The 14,523-nt window shown below is 55.5% G+C and overlaps 1 protein-coding gene across 1 annotated transcript in view; it reads right to left on the bottom strand.

Annotated features, from left to right (window-relative positions):
* Nucleotides 1-8,789, bottom strand: part of RBPMS2 (RNA binding protein, mRNA processing factor 2) — a 32,703-nt gene extending 23,914 nt beyond the window's left edge. Inside the window, exon 1 of the mRNA XM_067305305.1 lies at nt 8,490-8,789. Coding sequence (XP_067161406.1) covers nt 8,490-8,549 — 60 coding nt within the window. The 5' untranslated portion in view covers nt 8,550-8,789. The remainder of the gene's footprint in view (nt 1-8,489) is intronic.
* Between the last annotated feature and the right edge of the window lie 5,734 nt (nt 8,790-14,523).

Below are 14,523 nucleotides of genomic sequence, written 5' to 3'. Positions count from 1 at the left end.
TCCGCTTATAGCTGGATCAGGGCCCCTGCCATGAACATTAGCTCTTCCCCCACATTGAGCAAGGGAATCTTAATGGGGCTCAGCCCAGCCACTGTGGTCAGGGCAGGAAGGCATCTGAGCGAGGAGGGAAGCAGGGACAGGCGCTGGTTTCTGCTCGACTGAGCAGGAAGCACATGGGTGAAGATAAGTCCAGACATAACGGGACAGCACCCAAGATTAGGCCATGGCCCAAGCAGAGGAAGCACCACCGGTCCAACTCTGTGCTGGAAACTTCCTCCTGCTCTCCACTATTGAGTCCTGTCCCCTGTCTTCACAGCACCCCACAGGGAGAATATCACCCATGGGCACCAGGGCCATAGCAGCAGGTTCAAAGCTGTTGAAGCATTTGGGGAGGCCAGAGAGGGTTTGCCCCTACTCCCAGGGGATTACTCTCCCAACTAGGCACACCAGGCAGGGCTTCCCCAGCTCAGGAAGATATTGGCACAGCAGCCTTCCCAGTCTGCCATCACAGCCCCCAGCTTCCTGCCTTGCTAAGAGATGTGCTAAGGTAGACTCTCACAGCCAACACGCCAGAAGATGCTCACATTCATGCTTGCACTACACAGCCCATCACACTGAACTCCTGGCTCCAGTGACATAGCAAGGACAGGAGGATCCCTGCAGTAGTAAAGGGCCTACAGACACCTTTAAACATCAGCTGGAGCTGCCAGACCTTACACAGGGGGATAGCTCGCAACAGCACACCACACAAATCTGTCACAGACCACCTCCTCCTGCCTGCACCTACAAATTCATTTTCCTGGCAGCAGATGCAGAGATGAGACAAGTTCCTGCCAGCCTCTGCCCCAAGCATGAGACATCAGCCTGGATGCAGGACCCTCACAAGGTATGTTTGAGGACCCACGGAGAGAACAAGACATCTGTGTCCAAGTAACTGGTCTCTGCTTCACCCAGACAGAAGCTAAATTCCCAGGCATCTTTTGGTCCTATGCCTGCCTCCTCTGCTCGTGTAGCCACAGAGGCAGGATATGGCCAGAGAGGTACATGAACCTCTTGAATCAGCCCAGTCTGGAGTGGCACATTGCTGGCCAAGTCATGGCCCCATGGAGCATGCCTGACAGCTCCACAGCCCAACACCAAGACAGTCTTCCACAAAACCAGAGCAATGGTGAACTTAGAGGTTGTGACAGCTCTCAGGGGTTAACAGTGGTTATGGCAGTGTCACCCTAATTGCAGGGAGCCCTTTGGGGACACCAGTAGGCAGCCAAGCACCCCCAGGACTGGGGCACTACAGAGTTAGCCCAGCTCTGGGCAAGACATGGCTACTTCTCAGCAGGGAGCAGCTATGCCACCCAAAATGGACCAGAGCTGCCAACCCTAACCAGCAACATGCCCTGACCTCCCTCCACACCACAGGGCACTCTTCCCCACAAGACCTCAAGTGGGCACCCAGTGCATTCAATGTAGCAGACAAAGCAGATATGAGACAATCAGCCCAGAAAGACAGCCTGGGGAGCAGGACAGAGTGTGCAGTAAGAATGGATACAGCACACAGTACAAGCTATAAGGTCCCAGCTAGAAACAGAACATATCCCAGCCAGTCCCCCTGATTCACATCCCACTGTGAGAGACCAGGAGGTGAAGCTTCCTCCCCTCCTCTGGCAGCTCCTAGAAGAAGTGGGTGCTTGCTCAACATCCATGCTTGCTCTGCACTTCAAGCCACTGCTGTAAGAACTAGCCCACAGGAACCACAGCTCAGCCCACTTTCAGACAGACCCTGGCCTGATGCCCTTCAAAGCAGATGACATGTGTCCCCAGGCCAACAGCTTCTGACCTAGAGCTGAGAACCAGGACCTGAGCTAACATTAATGCAAGAACCCATCACCACATCCCCAGGTGCATGGTAAGGCAGGAGGGAACATCTCAATTAGGAGATGCAACACTTCCATAACCACTTCTGGGCTATGCAGCAGGGCTGGAGATCCTCCGTGTGGGCAGACTGTCCCACTGGTCCTTGGGTTTCCACCAACTACAGCCCATGCCTGGGTAAGCTGGGGCAGAGCGATCAAGGAGAGCATTGTACAAAGTCAGCACATGCAGTCCCATGTGACTGTCATCTAGAGAAACCCCCACCAGCAGCCACTGGGGCACATCAAGGCAAGGCAGAATCTCATACCTGTGTTCTGCCTCCCTGTGCTACTGCATTTGGCTAGTTGGGCTCCAGACTGTTCCTTCCCATAGGACACACAACAGAGGTCAACATCTTGTCTCTGTCCACAGGGCTGGGTGCAGGAGATTATCTTCACTAGACAGATAGAGCAAGCCTCAGCAGCATCCCTGCTCCTGCCTCCAAGCAGCAGAGCCAGTGGATGAGCCCTGGGAACAAGGAAACCCTCACCACACCAGAGCTCTACCTGGGATGTGCCAAGCAGATCCCAGAGCTTGTGCAAGTGCTCCACCTCCACATTCGTCTACCATCTGGCCACTTACCCCTCTCTGGTGGTGCTGACTCAAGGGAGGCAGCAGGGCCAGCGACAGGCAGCTTTCAGACCTCCCAGTCAGCCATGACCTCACATGCAGTGGGCAAAATGCCCTTGCTAAGCACATGGCATCCACTCTTGCCACACCAAGGGAAGGGTCACCTGGCACACAATCCCTTACAGCACCAGTACCACTGCCTGTAGCACCCCAGGATCCCTCCTCCGCAGACACACTGCACTGACTCAGGATTACAGCTAGCCTGACACACACTTCAGTGTATCCCAGATTCAGCATGTGCAGCACTGGGGCTGCATCCCATTGCCCTGCTCCCTCACCAGGTCCAACCACACAGCATTCAGCACCCAGGAGGAATTCAGTTTCAGACATCCCATGTGGCATGCAGGTGTTTTACAGCACACCTGAATTCTTCATGCTTGTGACCTCTGACACACAAAGCATCCTCACATAATGGTAGTGTTGCTACAGGAGGTACTTTCCTATTCTGGGGGTGGCCTGTGATGTACACACACCTCAGGACTTCCTCAGGGAACAAGCTTTTGAGATGACTTGCCTCCAGATCTGATAAGGCTACCAGGTCTCAGCTAGTATCTCATACTTCTAGAGAGAAGGTGCAGCCTGACTTCTTTCAGAAGAAAGAAATGGATCAAGCCACCAAGGAGACGACCTGCTGCCATTCAATTCACCACATTTACAGCTGCTCCAAGGAGTTCAGACAGTGTCAAACCAGAAGGCACCATCACAGGGATAGCCAGAGCTCCCTGGGACTCAGGGCCATTCAGCTACATAACAGGCAGCCCGAGGTCTGCCTCACAACAGATGCCTCAGGTGGGTTAGCAAGAAGGTCTGAGATATTTTCCTGCAGGAGCTCTTGCTCCTTCCTCTGAAGCACCTAGTCCTCAGCAGTGCTGGTGAGAAGAGCTAGCCAGATCTGGCACAGCCAACACTGCACTGCCTCTCACTTGCTTTGGGCAACAAAGCTGCACTATCCTACATGCCATTCTACAGAGCAGGGCATTGTCACCAAGTTAAATCACTAAGGGAAGATGCTCAGCACCACAGGTGAGGTGTTGACCATCTCACTTCCATACTCACCTCCTGGTGAGTCTTCAAAGCTTTCATTTCAGGCACTCAGGAGGCCCAGACAGAAACATGCAACACTCCATGATTCAAGTAGCTCAACCTTCATGACTTGGCAAAGCTTAACACTGCCAAGACGAGCAAGTCAAGAAGAGATTTTAGTTCCTCCAAGAGCTTCCTGCATCTGTTCTGGCATGAGTTGTAATTGACTTCACATAGCACCCATTCCTCTAGCAGAGCCACGAGAGAGGACAGCAAAGCCTGAACCACTCTCAGCTACCCTCCAGACATCTCCTAAGGCATCCTTCCTGCTTCACCCATCTCAATGAGGGGAAAGCACAGCCCCTTGCTAGTTTCTGACTATGATAATAGCATGGCCCTTCATAACTTCTGCAGGCTACTGCAACACCCAAAACTCCTTCCTTATGAGGCCACATAGGGAAAGCTCTACTCAGTACCTCCTCAGACTAGCCAAGGAGGAAGACTCATTTCTGAAACAAGATCTCATTTACCAAACTAGCTACACAGCCAGGCAGCAGGAGGAAGAGCAGTTACCCTGTCACAGAGATTATTTGGGATATTGATGTTCAGTGCAACTTAGAGACCAGTCAACCTTGCACCTGAAAGGGTGAGAAAGGAAAAGGAAACTATCCTGCAAGGGGTATTTACAGAGGCACCAGAACAGTGAAATTCCCACATCCCTCCCCGAGTAAGAATAGCTCAATGATAGACTAAGAGGAGGTCTGGGAACACACCAGTTCCCAGAACCTCTGCCTGCATGGTGACTTCAGGGTATTGCTCAGCCAATAATATGTCACTAACAAAGCCACATTTAACATGGAAGATACTTTTATGATGCATGAAAACAGCTCTGAAACACCATTCTGGTTCAGGCAGATTGAATGCAAGAAGATTAGCAAGCGGTGACCATAACTACTACACCCTCGAGCTCTGTGTAGCAAAGAGCAGCATCAGAGTCATTTGACTTCAGAAATTATGTTAACCTTATTTGTTTCAAGTCAGAGAATTACAATCCAGGCATGCAAGAGGTATCTAGGTCCACTCAAGCAGAGATTACAGAAATCAAGAGATGTCTGGCACCAGTCCATGAAGTGCTACAGAGACCCAGCATCTAACACATGCCGGCTCACCAGTGGCATTTCTGAACGGTTCTGGCAGCTCCAGCATGCAACAACTAAGAAAGGCCAGGAACAAAGTACTCGCTACCCTAGCCCAACCAAAGCTCAGCCTATCCTCCCAGTGGAAGCAGTCTGGGAGCTAAGAGCTTTCTGCCTCCTGTAACAGGGCATTCTCTAACTCTAACTGATGTCATCTACAGCCCTTGCCGCACACCAACAGGGAACATGATCCTTTCCCAGCAGAGCATGGCCATGTAGCTTTTCCTGGTCCTTGCCTGTGCTTAGCCCAACATCCTCTCTCAGATCTCCAGCACAGCTTCAGGTTTTTCTCCACACTCAGCAGCCCCAGATGTCCAAGTTCTGCTGTGACAGCAGCCCCCACGACCCTGCTGCAAGGAGGCACTTGAGACTCGGCCCCTTCCCTTGAAGGGGCAAAGCAGCAAGAAGACACATGGGATAACAATGCACTCCAGCCACCTACTTTGGGACCCTAAACAAAAGGCTCCAAGTTTTCCTTGCTCCCCAGTGACCTCCTGAGGAACAAGGATTAACTTTAGGCTTCCAAATCAGTTATGAGCCATAGGACGGGAGCAGAAGTGACACGTCTGCATTGAACATCTAAGACTGTGGTGGTGATAGGGGTAAACGCAAGAGGTTTTATTGCAATACAACCATATAAACACAACACGCAGTGTCCACAGTAAGCAAGCAAGCTCCTCTGGCTGCCGGAAGAAGCACTGCCTGCAATGAGTGTGCGGCACCTAGACAGCCGACAGTCTCGTACTACCCCTCTGGAGGGCAGGGATGTATGCTGTCACGCAGATTGGCGGCTGCCTGGAAAACTAAACAGAAGATAGCAGTAAGTGGCGAGGTATTGAATTTGGGGAGGTGTCTGGTGAGGAACAGCAGGGACTGACATTAGGCCCTGTTTGTTTAACATTCCCATTAATGACCTAGAGAGGAGCAAGAGACATTCCTGTCCTCCCCATGTCACTGGGCAGGAAGGGGCTGCGAGATCCAGGGACTCACAGATTAGATAAATCGGGCTGAATTTGGGAGCTTTGCTCTGCTGTATCTGGGGCACACGTCTCCCTTCTGCAACTGCTCTGGAAAGCAGCAAAGGAGACTCATGGGCAGACTGAGTTGCGTCCACAGCACCAGGATCCAGCGGCATCATCCACACAGCTCAGGAAGATATTCCAGCACACCCTCCTGCTTATGTTGGCCTGGAAGGATTCAACTTGGCATTAAATGTAAACATTGCTACAGAACCGTTTGCTCCCCTGTATCAGGGATGTGGCCAAGAGCTCTCCCCAAGCTAGCCCAAATTCTGGCCAAGCCAAGACCCTGAACACAAGATCATTCCTAGTCCTGCATTAGCTTCTTCTGCCGTGAGAAAGGGCCCCTGGTCAGCCAGAAAGGAAAAACAAGCATTCAGAGGGCTCCCACAGGCTCAGAGCAGCCACCGCAGAGCCCAACCCACAGCAAGTCACCCACGGCATTATTTGTGGCGACAGCAGGATCCCGGAGGGGAGAGGGCTTTCCAACGGCAATCCCACCAGGGATGGGGGCGGGTCCCAGCCGGGCCGACAGAGCACTGCACTGAGGAAACACAGGGATGAGGTGCAAGGCGCTCTTTGGATGACACCCTGCACCGGTCCCAGCTTAGCGCCACCACCTCCTAAGCACCCTCTGCTGCCTTTGGGGTGGTCAGTCTTCTGCTACACCCTCTGTTCCCCTGGGGTGCAGGGTGGCAAAGGTGCCCAGCAGGGCTGGGGACCATCTGGCAGGGTGGGCTGAACCATCCACCTCCCCACAAAAACAGAGGCGGAACGACAGAGAGCAAAGGACATTTCCGTTCAATCACCATCACAGGGCCAGCCCCATTCCCCAGGGTGCCATTTTTTTTTCTAAACTAGGTTTTCCAGCCACCAAGCACCACTCTGGGGAGGGCCAGGTTCCCTTCCTCCTCCCAAACGGACAGGATTTTCATGCTCACAGGTGCAATAAAGACACACCAGTTTCCAGCACCCACTTTGCCAAACCGTAACCCAGGCAGCCCTTGGCAGCAAGGGAACAAGCCTCCCCCAGCTCACAGAGCTCACCCGGCCACCACCCACGAGGTCCCAGCCAAGACAGAGCAATGTCGGCTAGGACGCTCCAAGCAGCATCAATCATGGGGAGTTTTGCAGGCCAGTGAATAATTGGATCAAGGATCCGCACTGAGTCTCCTGCACATACATGTGCAGTCCATGAAACCCCTGGTACAGAGCCTTCCTGCACTACGGGGCCTCACAGGGCCCCAAACCACCCAAATACTCTCTCTACCCACCCACACCAGTGTCACCCAGTGAGGCCAGGAGATGCCACCAGCTGTACTGCAGCTGCATCCTCCCGCGCTGCCTAAGCCCTGCTTCGCACAGGGGAGGGGGAAAAAAGCTACAGCCACCACATCATTGCCACCCGCTGATCCATCCCACCCTGTTCCCCCCACACCAGGGCTGGGGGTGAGGGGGGCACGACGGCCCCAAAGCAGCCAGCATGCGGGGCTGCACAGCACTCCCGGTGGGCGGCGGAGCAACCCGGGCGCCATGTTGCAGCGGCAAGAGCGCACGGCGCGCTCGAGGAGGGCTGGGGGAGGGGGCAGAGCACCTCCCCGGTCCCGAGGGCCAGGCGCGGAGGACTGCAGCAAAACGCTACCATGCCTGGGCTTTTTCCAGAGCCATCTCCAAGATGGAGGGCAACACACAACCCACTGCGCCAACGCCTCCCCGAGGAGTGGGACGAGCAAGATGCTGCGGTACCCGCAATACCAGCACCTAGTCAGCAGCTCCGGCAGCCGGAGGGCAAGCGCACAGTGCTGCAGGCTTGGGTCCAGATGCTTCGGCATGTGGCTGGAGAACAACAAGCCCTGCAAGCCCTCCCAGGATGGGGCCCAGCAGTACCCAGGCTCCTACTTGCAACAGCCGTCTAGGGGACGAGGATCACTGGCAAGGTTCTTCCCAGCCCTCCATCCCCACCAGGCTGTTGGCATGCAGGGAGTGGAACAAGGGCTCCACCACAGTGGCCCAAATTTATCCCTAGCAGCTCACATAGGCAGAGTCGCCTCCATTCGCAGCAGCCCAGTCCTTCCATCCACAGGGGCACCCTGCACCCAGGGCACCCTCTGCCCAGGGTAGCCTCCACCTGGGGACCAGCCATCATGCCAAGCAGGAGGGAGCAGGGACCTGCCAGTCCCCTGCCTCAGGGGGCCACAAGGCCACCAGGCAGGCGAGCGTGCTCTCAGCCAGGAGCTAGAACTTGCCCTGCCCGGGCTGCCAGTGGCCCGGCCCCCATCCCCAGTCCAAACCCCACCACCGCATCCCCCTTCCCGGACAGCCCCAGCGCCCGCGGTGCTCCAGCCCCGACGCCCTGGTCCCCAGGTCCCTGCCCGGGCTGCTCCGAGCATACCGTGCCACCCCGCTCCCCCGGGGCAGCCCCGACGTCCCCCGGTACTCCAGCCCCGGCGTCCCATCCCGGCTCCCCAACCCCGGGGCGGCCCCAACACACCGTCTCCAGTCCGCCGGCGTCCCGGGACTGCAACCCCGACGCCTCGTCCTCAGTTCCCCAGCCCCGGTCCGGCCCGGGTCCTCCAGCCCCGACGCCGGCTCCCCAGCCCCGGTCCGGCCCGGGTCCTCCAGCCCCGACGCCCCGTTATCGGGTCCCCGGCGCGGCCGGTGTCGCCGCCCCGGTACCCTGCCCCGCCGCCCGGCGCCGAGCGCGCCGTCCTACCTCCTCCTCGACGTTGCCGCTGCCGTTGGTGTGCTCGGTGTCCTTGTTGAGGTTGCTCATGGTGGGGTGCCGGGGGCGGGGGGTGCCGGCTGCTCCGGAGCTCCGCGGGGCTGGGAGCGGGGGCCGGTGCGGGGCCGGTGCCGGTGCGCGGGGGCGGTGCGGGGCGGTGCGGGGCGGTCGCGGTGCCCTCCCGGCTCACATGCGGGGCGCCGGGGCCGCGGCGCTGTTAAGGGCCGGGCCGGGCCGAGCGGAGCGGAGCGCAACGAGCCGCAGCTGCGGGGCCGACGCGCCCCAGCCCCCGCCGCCGCTCCCGGTGCCGCCGCCGCCGCCGCGCACCGAGCCGCGGGGCCGGGAGCCGCCCGCCGCCGCCGCCCCGCCCGCCCGGGGCCGCCCCCGGGCCGCCCGCCGCCAATCCCGGCCCGGCCCGCCCCCGGGAGGGGGGTGCGGGGGTTTTTTGTTGTTGTTGGCTTTTTTCCCCTTTCAACGAAAAACTTTCTCAACTTTAATGAACTTTCGGGCTTCAACTTTCTTAAAGGGCCCGCCGGCCCCCAGCACGCCCCCCGGCCTGTCCCGGCCACCACCGGCCCCGGCTGCTCCTTGCCCGGCGCTGCCGGGACGGGGTCGGGGAGTGGCTGACCCCCGTGGAGGTCCGAGCACCCCAGGACAGCGGCCCCAGGCTCCGTGGACGGCGGCACATGGGCCCTGGAGAGTAGCCTCAAGCCCCCCGGCACAGCGGACACATAGCCCCAGGGAGAGTGGCCCCATTACCCTGGAACAGCAGCCCCAAGTCCTGGGGGCAGCAACCCAAGAGCCCAGGACATGGATCCCATAATCCTGGGACAGTGGTTCCATATCCCCTAGGACAGCAGCCCCACATTCCCCCCGGCAGCAGGTATGTGCTGGAAGCACAGGCTCTCCAGGCTGCAACCAGGAGCACGCTTGAGGCATGTCCATCCTCTGCCCTTCTCCTGCCTAATGGCCTCATCCTAACAAAGTGGGCAGGGAGGTCAGCATGAGTTGGGGCCAGGCTCTGGAAGGGTCGCCAGCAACCTTGTGCAGTGGTGGCAGTGGTATGCCAGATCCCTGCTGTGCCCAGGGAGCAGCTGGACCCATTCCCAGGGTGCCTCCATGAGCAGACAACGGTGTAGGCGGCTCATCCCCACGTGCTGCATCCCCACTGCCTGGTCCCTGTGCAAGGTGGACATGTAATGTGAACATCAGGCACCAGCACCTTGCTCTGTGTGCAGAGTGACTGCAACAAGAGGACGGGAAGCCTTTCTCAAGGTGATTTTGTGTCTCAGATTCGCCCCAGGGTTGGTATTTGGAGTCAGCCCGCCAAGCGGGAGATGTTCAAGGGATTTGAGCTGCATTAGCTTAACCAGTGCTGCTTGCTGCAAATACATCAAGTCCTCACCACTTCCTCGCCTCCAAGGTTGGGTGAAAGAGAGAGGAAACATCAGCCCTGCTCTCCCCCAGTGCTCCCATCACCCACCAAGCTGCAAAAGGAGCACATGATCCCAGTCCCCAACTTGCTGGGGTTAGCCCTGGCTGGAGACACCCTCACGCCCAGCCTGAGCAGCCTCTCTGCTCTGTTATCACCCCTTTCCTCCTCTGGCTTGCAGCCTGCCCTCATTCAGCCTTCGGCTGGGGATGCCAGACAGCCTGTGAGCTGGATGTCTTGGCGCCATGCCACTTTGGTTATTTGTGTTCACCGGGTTTAGCCCTCCTTTTCTCCTGCTCTGAAGCAGACCTTGCTTGGGAGACCCAACTTTGGGCCCTAGCTGGCATCTCCTCCTTCATCCAGCCCTGGCCGCCCCCCACTGCCTCATTGCGCTCCTTATCCTGCTGGGCAGGGATGGCCAGGGCCACCGTGGAGAAGAAGGGGAGCGAGGGCCACACGCTGGGACCGGGGTGGAGGCTGTCTGCCTGCAGTGGCCCCAGAGGGAAGATGCTCTCCGTGATGGTGACAGCAGCAGTGCCAGGCTGCGTCATTGTGAACGGGAACATGCGAGGAGCTTGGTAGGAAAGCAGCATGCAAAAATCAGAGAGCCCCCAGCTAAATCCCAAGCATTCATGTCCCTCCCATGACTGCGCGACCACCTCTTTATCACCTCCTTCCCATGCTGCCCCAACCAAGTCAAATTTCAATTCAAAATTAAACTTATTCCCCAATTAAGCGACTCTGACAGACATGCCTAACATTTGCTCGCAGCAATAGCTCCAGGAGGAAGTTTTGCTCATGTGGATGTTGTGAAGATGTGTGAACGTGGCTGGGTGAAATCACAGCTGATTTCCCTGCTGACACCTGGGTTTGCTGCTGTGTTAAAGCCCCAGCCCTGCCTGCGACTTGCTGGTCCACCTGGTTGTGCAGAGGCTCATTATCAGAGGCTCTCCAGGAAAATTTCACTCTCAGTTCAGCCTTCTGCAGACCCCTCCGCACACCCATGTCCTTCAGCACCATCCAAGGAGCTCTGGTTCCCAGCATTGCAAAGGAGATGCTGGAGAGGCAGCACTGTCACTGAGGTGGTTCCCCGTGTCAAGCAAGTGCTCGCTGGGCTGGGGGATTTCATTGCAGGAGGTGCATCTGGGGGAGAAAATGTGTGTGTCCTCCTGGGAGCGTTGGCTTTGCATTTCCTTGCTTTCTAGATTAGGGCTTTTAGCAGCAGCTGCTTGCATGCAGCGCAGTGGATTTATATATTAAATTCTTAGTTACTTTTTATAGGCAGTAGCAAGACAACTATTTCTTTTCGTAAGGCTCCCCATGTAGTGGGCTGCTAAGTCAGAGAGCCCAGTCCCCATCAGGCTGCTCAGCTGCTCCCCCATCAACCACCCGCAAAATGCTTTTTGCAGAAGGTAGCTTCCAGGAAAAAGAAAAAAAAAGGCACTTTTTAATTAAAAAAGCCAATTTGCCCATTTAGAATATTGTTTTTATAGGTTTTGTTTGGAAATGTTTTGTATGAAGAATACACCTGGCACTGCCGAACCAAGAGCAGAGCTGCCAATTCACCTGTGACGCTTAGCACAGCCGGATTCCAAGAAGAGCAAGGCTTTCTCCAGGGCAGAACAAGGTCTTCAGCGACGCAGCGCAAGATCCTTCACCCCCCGTGTAAAGCTGCGCAGAAGCAACATGCTCCCAGGAATACGTTCCCTGTTGTGTCAGAAAAGACTTGGAGCAAGTCCACTCTGATGGAGACCGGGAATATTTGCTTCCAGTGCTAATGAAGCTAAAAACAGCCTAACCTCACCGAGCCCATTGAGTTTTCTCCATGCTCATGGTTTTTACTTTCTACGGGCTCTGGGTTTGAAGTCAGAAGGGCTGAAACCGCAGCAGACGCAGAACCTGCAGCAAAGAGGGAGGGAGATATTAATGGCTGGAACTCAAAAAAGAAACAGCGGCTTTTCATCAGATGCTGAAGGAAACAGCGCTGAGAGCATACGCTAACGTTTGGAGGAAATCGCCGTCTCTTCCACAGCAGGAAAAAGGCCCGCCGCAAGCGGAAATGCTGCTGTAGCTGTTACCCTGGAGCAATGAAAGCAGATCCACTGCGCCACTATGAGACTTGCTCCCTCCCTGCACTAAAATGAGATTTACTGATGGTTTCTCTGCCTGGTTCCTGCAGTGCCCCTGCCTCTCTATCTTTTCAACACCCATCTCTTCTTGGTACTGGCCTACTCCAACATGTTGCATCCAGATGGTCTATCCAGCAAAGGCCCTGCTTCAAGCAGGTGATGAACTAGAGATCTCCCAGGTCCTTCCAACCAACACTTCTGTGACTTACTGTGGGCAGCAATGCCAGCCTAAAACTTGAATTTCCAAAGAGCCCCTGGTCCATTTTGCAGGAAAGCTTTCTGCATTGCTGTTGGGCATGAGAGAAGTGTCCTGCTTGTACAGGCTATACACAGGCTGTGGCAGCAAACCACACTGGTGGGAGACAGAGAGGTTCCCTGTCACAGCAAGCTCACAGGGGTGGGCAAGAGGTGGGACAAGTGAAGTAGCTGCTGTTACCAGTCCTCACAGGTGAGCCAGCCCACCAAGAAGTGTGATGTCTCTGCAATGATTTTGCCTGACAGTTTTTTTCTTTGGTCATTCTCTACATGGAGTTGCCCAGCTTTAACAAGGGGCAATCCAAGATCAGATCAGCTGAGCCGGTGCAGGACTGGGATGACCTTCTGGTTCATTTGGACAAGGCTCATCCGAGTTTTACAGCAATATGCTTTCATACCAATGCTTTTCACTCTAAGGCAGCAAATGACAAGCATAATGCCATGCAGTGTTTACCTCTGGGATCTAGCCAGGGTCTACACCAGAGGCCCTGTACTTGCTGTGCTATATCCACCAAGATGCACTGGTTAGGAGAGCAGAGGTGATGCTATGCATATCCAGTCTGTCCCCGCCAACCTGTCCCGCATCCCTTCCTGTTTGAAGTGAATGAACTGGCAGAAAAGCCAAATCCACACAAATTAAAAACCTCTAAGTGAAACCAAGAAGTTGCTCTTAGGCCCAAGACCACATGGTCTTCTACAGCCCTTTGGAAGTGCACTGTTAGCTACAGCACTGTGACTTTCTTAGTTGACGGGTGCCGAAGTGGCCATGCAGCTTAATGCTTAGCACAGAGGGCTGGCTCTTGGCTCTTCTCTCAAAATCCTAGTACAGAGTTGTCCATAGGCCAAGTCTCTCTGCCCTCATACTATATTAGCAAATGCATCCAGGGAGCATAGGGGTAATTCGGCAGTGATGCCCTTCTCAAACCACACCAGGCTGCTACAAGAGCAGAGCAGAGCTAGGAGCACACAGGTGCGGGGAGGCAATGCAAAAACCAGCTTGCTGGGGAGGCCTCAGCACTGCAAGCCCTGTGCAGCAGCAAGGGGAGCTGGCCCAGAGCCCCAAGCACTCACTGTCAGCTGGAAAACAGCATCTTCATCTCCAGAGCAGCTTGTAGGTCTCCTCCCACTTCACACATAGGGATGGGCAGCACGTGCAGGGCTATATCTGGCCCTTGGAGGCTAGCATCTACCAGTCTGGTATGCATCACCATCACCTTCTCAGGCTGCTGCCCTGCCACAGTGTCCCACAGGAGCATCTCCACCCCATGTTGTCCCATCTGTAAATGGGGAAGAGAATGACCCTGTCTCATGGGGAAAGGGAGTAAAAGCTGCCAGGTGTTTGCAACCATTAAGCAGGTCATGGGGAAGGTGTATTTAAGTGATTTATAGAAAAACAGATTGTAATCAGCTGAGAAACCAGGGTTGGACTTGAAACTACAGCCACCTGTAGACAATCTGCTGTTTTACACTGTCCCAGCTTACCTAAAGCAGCATTTTCCAATGGCTTTTTTTTTTTTTTTTTTTTTTTTTTGAAGCTCTGTTCCCTGAGTTTGCTGAGGCCATTGGCAGAGCAAGGAGGTCAATGGTACAGAGGCAGGCTGGTCAGGAGCAGGTCCGGTCCACCTAGACGCTGGTTATAGGCAATAGCAGAGAGAGGTCTCTCTGCAGTTGTGCTCCTGCTGCCCACTTGTTTTGTGATCCTGGGCACGTGGCTTAGCTAAGGACTTGTCCACCCATCTGCAGAGGGGACAGGAATTTCATTTTGGTGATCATGGGGGTTGTCTTAGGTGATACCTCAGGTCCCCGCTGTGCCATGGGGCTCGCTGACACTGCTGTGGTGAGTGATGGGCATATGCAAGCTGGGTGCTGAAAGTCACCAAAGGCTATTTACAGAACTTTAAATTAGTTTTCACAGATTTCTCTGGCCACAGGTAGCAGGAGGCTTTAGGGCTGAGATGCTGCTTTTGGGACAGATTGGCATCCAAACATTTGGAGACTTTTACTATAGCATCATCCATGTTGGTGGGAAGGAATCTCCGGAGTCTCACAGCCCACTCACAGCAGGATGGTCATGAGCACTGGATCAGGTTGGTCCTGGCTTGAAGACCCCCAAGGATGGAGCTCCCCACCTCTCCAGGTGCCCATCCCAGGGCTGCACCATCCCCTGGGCAAGAAGTCTTCCCTAACATCCAACCTGACCCTTGCAAGC

Source organism: Apteryx mantelli, chromosome 15 (assembly GCF_036417845.1).
Source record: "Apteryx mantelli isolate bAptMan1 chromosome 15, bAptMan1.hap1, whole genome shotgun sequence".
Classification (NCBI taxonomy): Eukaryota; Metazoa; Chordata; class Aves; order Apterygiformes; family Apterygidae; genus Apteryx; species Apteryx mantelli.
The sequence above is the reverse complement of the archived record's forward strand: the minus strand, read 5'-3'. Positions and strand labels throughout refer to the sequence as shown.